The following is a 9045-nucleotide window of genomic DNA, read 5'->3' as shown; positions in this document are numbered from 1 at the left end:
CACAGATAATGTTCTTACCTAAAAGTTTTAAAATAGGTCAATTCACTCTAGTATCAAAACTAACAGCACACTATTGAAACTTATGAACGACAATTTGCCATGTCGTGCGTGTGTAAGACGGAGACAACAAATGTATGGGTAGCGTCCTCTTAAGTTACGTATGTATACTTTATAGTCAGTAGTCAGTAGTGTTGGGGTTGACATTTAGAGGCTTGCAAGTTGCAAAGTTTGATTATTTTAAACTGTGAAAGAGATATCACCATAGATTATAATTTGGCCATTGATTCTTTTGCAGCAACATCTGATTTATTGAGGGACAATTTATCGTTTAAATATAGATGTATTGTTATTAATACATCATAAGTTATGAGGCACAAACGTAAGTAATTTTATTATATTTATGATATTAACATGACAAAGTATATTATTGTTGTAGAATTGTGAATTGAGGTGTGGGGGCAAAGCCTCCACGGGTCTGTGTGATAACATTTAGGTGGTGGTGGTTGAGCATTTATACTTGCCTCATAAAATAAAATAGTTCACGCCGCCACTGATTGATATATTCTGCTGTAAATCGTAGATGATAAAGGTATATAATATTTCATTAAAAACTTGATGTAGATTTTCAAAATTGCAGATCATATTTTTATGATCATCATTTTTTTTTTTATCATTATATTATATTAAATTAATAAATACTAAATAGTCTCTCTTAAACAAATCATTAATTTATTGCATGACAAATGACAATATACAAATAATATTATGTATATTGTTATATATCTATGTAATATGTATATATGCCGGATTTTTTAGGCTCTGGACTTGGGGTATCTATACTGTAGACTTTTTATGCTTTGGTCTTTTTTCCTAGGAATTTTTTACTTCGGACTTTTTGACCGCGATTAATTCCGTAGTTTTATCATGGTATTGAAAATGTTTATAGGTAAAGACTTGAACGCGTATTTGTATGTACATCGTTCACAGCTCACAGTTTGTAATATAATTTTGCCATCTTGGCAACACTGAAATCACTTAATCACGCATTCGTCCTAAATCCTAAATGCATATTATTGTGACGGCCATCCATAATTTATTATTATTGATGTTATTATAATAATACACTGGGACACGAACATAATAATAATATAATAGCACTGGGAATAGGAGAATAGGCAACGTAAATAATATGTATATTGTATAATATGTATTATTTACGAATGGGCGTTGAATGTGAATCCACGACCGTGACCGTGAGTCACCACTTACCACCACTTAACCACACCGCACCCCACCATCATCACTCACCTCTCGCCAACGACCGAACCCCGACATTTACTATAATATACCAAAACACCATTACCCCACTCCAATACCAGAGAAATGACCTCCAGACGAGATATTCTATATTGTTATTTTCGTTAGAATGGTAATGGTTTATTTTTGTTATATACCTATATAGACAGTCAGTGTTGTAGACACAAGCGTCAAGCACAACAGTGAACACTGAACACACAAGACTATATAGTATAGTGGAACTATAATCATTACACAGTACACAGTCGTGTCGTGCACGCCTGCTTGACGAGCTCTTGCGGAATTTCGTTTGATAAATTATTCACACTATCTTGGGTATATTAATTCATAAATTATTGTTATTATTATAATAATATTATCAATTCCCGTTCGGCTGTACAATCAATAATACCTCCAATCGAAAATAATATAGTATATTATTAAATACTTTATAATTCAAAGTATTTGTATATACTTTTTTTTTAAATACCTAATAATTATAATTATTAAACTTTTGTTTTTCTTTAGTAAAACGTTACTATTTTTTCAAAAATGTCGTACAAAGTCACGTACTTCAACATCACTGCTCTGGCCGAACCCATCAGATTTCTTCTGTCCTACTTGAACATCGATTTCGAAGACTTTCGTTTTGAACGTGAACAATGGCCTGCACTCAAGCCTAGTAAGTTTTTATTAAAGAAGACTCATATGTGGGCACTTAACATCTTCAGCTGTGAACACAGCACTTAATGATGTACCTACCTATAGGCATAGGCACAAATAGGGGGAGGGAGCTTTAGGGGCTAATCCCCCCCCAAATGTCCATAGCCCTGAAACATGTCATACACTTTGTTTTAAGCTTATTCAATTTTATATTTAAGTAGGACTTTAGCCTCCCCCCAAATCCCAAATATAATTTGCCCCTATGCCTATAGGCTATAATATATTATTTAAATAGGTACTTTTAGTAAATACCTACTATAAGTACTTAGATATTACTTATAAGTACTTGCTTTTTAAAACCTAAATAATTAACGATTTGAGTATACTCTGTTCGGAATAAGAAACATCTACAGCAGGGAACCAAAATAGGTTAGGTTAACACTATTATATCTGAGACTTCTTAACCTATAAAGTAGTATTTTCATATACACCCAGGATATCCAACAATTCTTGCGTATAAATCTGTGTTAATCATAAATAATAATCACGGTTAGATATACCTTGTTACATATTACTTTTCAGTTATGTATATAAGTGACTTACATAGATCTTATACTCACAGACCGGACCTGTGAACTTAAACGGATCCATGATGGGGATCTGGTGGTAGTATAAGCTATAAATATTTATTATAAAGCATAATGTGAAACTGCCTGCATGCAATATGCATCAGTCACTCAGTGAACTTAATACCTACATACCTCTATCTTGGCTCACGAGTCACGACGCATAATGTTAATAAGCCAGACTGGTCTATGAGTATAAGGTCAATGGGGGTTTATTACCTGTAATCACAGACTTATATATAATATTGAAATCTCTGTCTGTAATATATCATATTATTGTAGTTTTGATCATAGATCTATAAACTAATGGACAGCGTTTAGAGAGAGTAATCAGTTGACGAAGTAGTCGTGAGAGAAAGAACTATGCGTTTGGGACGTTACTGTGTTTTTCTCTCTCACTCTATTTTGTCCACAAACTGTAGGTGAGGTCGTGTGATAGGTGCTTTCCTTTGGTTTAGTTTATTGGGCTTTACTTTTGATATGTCGATAATAAATATTTATATAATATATAGACTATAGATAATTTATACTTAAGTTTATTGAATAAGTATTAAGTATTAAATTGTTTTCGTTTGTCTTAGCCATGCCATTTGGCAAAGTACCGGTTTTGGAAATTGACGGCAAAGTATTGAATCAATCAACAGCTATAACTCGTTATTTATCCAAAAAAGCTGGATTAGCTGGTAGTGATGATTGGGAGTCTATGTTAATCGATATTGCTGTTGATAACATTCATGATTTACGACAAGGTAAATATTAACTATAGTCTATAAGTAATTATTAACTATAATCCAGACTATAATAAATATTGTTTAAATTATTAATGATAAGTATCATATAATAAATATTTTTATAGCTATAGCATTATATGCATATGATCCAAATGAGGCAACTAAAGAAGCAAGATATGCACCTTTGATCAATGAAACAATTCCATTCTATATGGATAAATTTGAAAAAATTGTTGAAGAAAATAATGGATACTTTGTAAATGGAAAGGTAACTCCCTTTTAATTTTTTTAAATATATTTATAATTTATCTAAAAACTTAATAAAAACTGAAAATATTGAATACAACTTAAATTTAAAATAAATTTTATAAGTTAGTTGCAATAAACTATCTTGTTTCTTATTGGACGATATCTACTGTCATTTATCTATTTACTATCTTCCTTTAAAGTTTAAAACACATTAATAAAAAAATTGCGAAATTACAAATGTTAACTTTTACAAGGTGCCCCTTGTCTATTTTAGACAGTGAATACTGTCAATGCTTAAATTAAATTAAATTGTATTCACCAAATACTTGGTTTTATACATAACCTCTGGTCTCATTCATCATTAATGTTAGGTATTTAATATTTTCTTTGTTTTTAATTTATTATAATTAATTAAAATTCAACTTTAACAACTTCAGTAGGTATCTACATATCTTTAGAAGTTTATAATTATTACATAATTATTACATTCATGCTTGTCAATTATTTATTTACATTTTCCATTTAATATTTCAATTACATTTTTTTTGTAAAAATTAAGATTTTAATTAATAAGATATTTACAAATTATAAGTTATTGAAGAATTTTATATTAATTATAATCTTATTTTTTCTTTTCAGTTGTCTTGGGCTGATTTATTTTTTGTAGCTATTTTAGACTACTTGAATTTTATGGCAAAAATTGATTTATTAGAAGGTCGTCCAAAATTAAAAGCACTTAAAGAAAAAGTATTGGAAGTACCTCAAATTAAGGCATGGGTTGCTAAACGACCAACAGATAATCCTTAAATATCAAACAGTATTAAACAGCACATATTAATAATAATAATAAGGTTATATTTATTTTTAATTTAATAGTACCTCATTCAGATGAATTTTATTTTTACACATTTTATAATAATACAATTAAAATAATGTATTCAATTTTTTTTATATGAAAGTAAAGCACTTGAAAAGTTGTATGAAAGTTAATAAAGTATACATTATACAAGTATATCATTTGTGTTTCTTACTATATGGCATATACTTATAGAAGATTTAAGAGTTGTTATTTTTTTTATTAGATTTATCAATAAATATTGAATATTTTATAAATTTTTAAATACTCAATTATTTGCACATTTTTTAGTTTTGCCGAATATTATCAATATATTTGAACTTCAAATGCTTGTAAAAAAAAATCATCCATACATTTTAAATATTTTTAAATTGCGTTAATAACAACTTATGTAGAATCATGAATTACGTTTTCAAGCTTTTTGACCAAGCCTTACACTTTCATCAACATTATAAGAAACTAAAAAAAATATGATATAGATAAATTTAATAGCTTAAAATTTGTCTGAACACATTCAACATTTTGAAAATGGACGAAGTACAGAAAATGTAATTTAAATAATATTTTCAAGTTTTAAGTTTCTACGATCAATATTTTTTGTATAACTAAATAATAAAAATCAGTTGAGGTTAAATCGTTATTAGGTATACGTTTGAATAGGTGTGTAAGTGGATGTCGCTCTGCTGTACAGTAGGTTACAAGTGGGTCATTGTATAATGGATGGTATTAAATTTGAATTCAATGATATAATATTGTATACGAAAAACGATTCTAAGCGGTGACAGTTTGTCAGTGTGGACTGTGGATACTGGATATTTTATATTATATTTATATTCTTATAACCTATTATTAATACGGTAGCAGGTAAGTTGAATTAATATTATAAAATTACAACAAAGTAACTAAAATCGTTATTCTTGGTTATTTAATACATATGTAATTTCCTCCAAATTTAAACATAAAATAACTATAAAAAAATTTTTATATTTTTGAGATTTTTGGTTACAGAATAACCTACTTACGTGGAACCTTGAAAGTTTTCAATCCTTAGCTATAGAAGTTTAACATTTTATAAATCGTAGCCAAAAATAAGCTAGATAATCATTTTTAAATTTCAAATTTGATAAATGTCAAGAATCGAACTTTAAATGCTTATAAAAAATTTTAGATTCTGAGTGGAACGATGAATGTATTGATTTTATAATGTGTGTGTTTTTTTTTTATTTTTTATTTTTGTGTCTGTGTACACGATAAGTAGTCGAAATAATGCTTCGATTATCAACTTCAGTATCTTGTTCGATTGGAAAGTGAATATCGTTGGTGCATTGGGGAGGTCAAAATTTAAAATTCCCAGTAATTTTCAAAAGCGCCGTGAAAAACAAAAGAAAAATTAAAGAAAAACGGGAATTTTTACGCAAAATCGATTTTTCACAAAATTGAATTTGGTTTTTGGTGTAACTTTAAAACAAATGACCGTAGATACATGAAATTTTCAATGGTTGTTTATATTTCTATTTTTTCTACATGATAAAATTTTCAAAATATTTTGATTTGTTTTGAGCTGTTTATGGACAATTTCAGTTTCCAATTAAATTAGTTTTTTCTTCTATGAATGTCAATAAAACTTTATTTTTTGAGTAAAAATACTTTAAAATTTAATACAAGGCTCCTACTATATTGGTGCAATGACATTTGAAAAATATTAAAAATCCTTAGTCACAGTTTTTTTTTTATTAGCATATAAAGTTCAAAAATTGACAAAATATGTAAAAATCGCGAAAATTAGCAAATTATTTTGAGTTAATAATTCGTAAAAATTTTTCTTTTTAGAACTAAGATTTTAAAATGTAATACAAGATTCTTTATAGGATAATCTACCTTTATCAAAAAAAAAATGTCTATAAGAAACTCAAATTAAATTTTTATGAGCGTTTCAAATTCATATTTTTACACCCCTCTCCCGACCGCTCAAAATGTCCGTTACCTAGGTCTATACCTCGATCGCCGACTCACTTGGGCTACCCACATACGTAACAAACGAATCATACTAAATAATCGTCAAAGACAACTTCGCCTACTCCTGTCATCCAAACATCTCTCACTACATAACAAAATCCTTATGTATAAAGTACTCCTCAAACCTATCTGGTGCTATGGAATTCAACTCTGGGGATCAGCCAAAGACTCCAATATAAACCGAATCCAAACATTTCAATCTAAATGCCTCAGACAGATAACTAAAGCTCCCTTTTATGTATCAAATGATACCCTCCACAAGGACCTCCTCATTCCGACAGTAAAAACGTTGCCAAAACCCTATATAAACGTTTCCACCATAAACTATCAAATCACCGAAACCCTCTCATTCAAAACCTCTCCTCTCGAACAATCCCGGGCGACCCTGGCCGACGCTTAAAGCGTAGCTGGTGCCGTGACCTACTAGTTGACTAGTCCACCATCCTGTCATGAAGTGCTATTGCTGAATAGTTTCTTCTCCAAGCCAACCATGATGACCTATATTATATTCTACATCCATTGTGCTTATTGTAATTTTTCTTATATACAGATTGTACAAATAAAAACCTAATATGTCAAAAAAAAAAAAAAATATTTTTACAACTTTCGATATTCACTCGATTTCTTACGTAACAATTTTCTTATTTTGTTGTAATTAAAAAACAAGAGACTGTAGAAACTTGAAAATTTCACTGAATGTTTATATTAGCATTTTCTATATACGATAAAATTTTGAAAATAATTTGACTCTTTTTGAGCTGTTTAAAACAAGATTCCACGTAAATATTTAATTCTGCTACATAAAAATTCTAAGAAATATGTAAGCACAGTTTATTTTTATAGTCATTTTAATTTCCAATTTAGACGAAATTACATATTAAAAAACCTGGAATTACTATTTTAGTTATTTTGTTGTGATTGTATAATATTATTTGTGGGTACTTGAAACTTCTAAAGTATACTATTATATATCTACGATAGTACCACGGTTTATTGTTGATATATAACGCGTTACCTAATGGATATTGTGATATGATTAATTTGGAATTTATTATAGGTACCTAATATAATATTATGTCTTATACCTAGACTAACGTACCGTCTCCGCTCAGAATCGTTTTTCTTATACAATGATATTATATCATTGAATTCAAATTTAATACGCGGCCGGCACTTTTGGGGATTTCCTCTTTTCCGCCCGCTGGACAGAAAAAGGTTGCTTTCGAACGCTTCAACCGTCGTCGAAAACCAAACTTTCGGTGCAGGCGTGACAAAAATAATATTTAAGAAACGACCGCCACCCATCACCCGATCTACAAGGCGATGCCGCCGCTGCCGTTTGTATAGTCGTGAGCATGACAAAATAAATAGGTATGTCAGCAATATTACCGGTTTAGACACAAATTGCGCACCCACCCTCCGCCCAACCGGGTACTGTGACGTAGAATTTCTCCGGTTCTCATTGGTCCACCGCCGTCACTGCCGCAATTGCCGCCGCCGACGAAGACTCCACCACCGCTACACCGCTCAGCCTGTTGGAGAAATGCTTACGTCACAGATATGCGTATCACGAGTTGCTGACATACCTATTTATTTTGTCATGGTTGTGAGGTGAGCACAAATCGTCTGTGAACAAGTGCCCATGACGAATACATCATTTTGTATGCGAGTAGTGGGAATGTAAATGTTTATGAGCATGCGCGAACCGCGCATATTTTCACTGTGCTCAATCCACAGATATGTACAATAACATAATATTAATTATTATTATTCATATCTGTCATCTGTGGCTCAATCCACGTAAATCGGCGTCGCCGTCGTAACGTCTTGTACCTGTAGTCAGTACTCCTAGCTGACAGCTGTACCACCATAGTCCACAACATATTCTACAACATCACTTATCACTTATCAGTTATGACAGTACTTCCCTAATATATTCGCTTCATAGTGTAGAATACTATGTTAAATAAATAACTAATTAGTCGACAAAATAATTTTTATTTTTGTCAATAAATATTAATCTTTTTTTTTTTTTTATTATTTTTACATGATATTTACAATCTATTCAAAGAACAATAAGCAAATTAGATAAGAGTATTAAAGAAACATGAGTAATATGACGGAAGAAGCCACCCAGTGATGACACTACCTATTTTGCTTACAGTTTAGGAGGGAAAAATTTGAACTAGGATTCAGGCATTTAGCAGGTCACGACACCAATTACGTTTGAGACGTCTGACGGGGTTACCCGGAATTGAAGGGACTGCTAGGTTTTTTATAAGAGGGTTAGGATGATTCAGTAACCTACTGTGAAATCGCTTATAGTATATTTTTGCTTCATTTTTAATGGAGTTCATCTTGAGATCCTGCTGAATGGAAAGGTTGGAGACATAAGGTGGAGCATTAAGTAGTTTCCTTAGTGCTATATTTTGGAATGTTTGTATTTTGTTGATGTTTGATATTTTTGCATTACCCCAGAGTTGTATGCCATATGTCCAGATTGGCTTAATTAGAGATTAGTTTTAATGTGTGTGTGTTTGTTGTTGTCGCAAAAAGTTTTTAACAGGCGCAGCCGTAGGTTTAGATTTTTTCTTTTAGATGTAAGGTG

At 30.7% G+C, this 9045-nt stretch overlaps 1 protein-coding gene across 1 annotated transcript; it reads left to right on the top strand.

The window, feature by feature from the left end:
* The first annotated feature begins 1343 nt into the window (after window positions 1-1343).
* Window positions 1344-4575, top strand: LOC100168850 (glutathione S-transferase-like). The gene is given in 5 exon segments (NM_001293464.1): window positions 1344-1632; window positions 1825-1978; window positions 3167-3334; window positions 3442-3584; window positions 4205-4575. Coding segments are annotated over 4 exon segments (609 nt in total). The 5' UTR covers window positions 1344-1632; window positions 1825-1848; the 3' UTR covers window positions 4373-4575.
* The last annotated feature ends 4470 nt before the right edge of the window (window positions 4576-9045 follow it).

The sequence above is a fragment of the Acyrthosiphon pisum genome, chromosome A1 (assembly GCF_005508785.2).
Source record: "Acyrthosiphon pisum isolate AL4f chromosome A1, pea_aphid_22Mar2018_4r6ur, whole genome shotgun sequence".
Taxonomy (NCBI): Eukaryota; Metazoa; Arthropoda; class Insecta; order Hemiptera; family Aphididae; genus Acyrthosiphon; species Acyrthosiphon pisum.
Note: the sequence above shows the minus strand (reverse complement) of the source record. Positions and strands in the feature narration are given on the sequence as shown.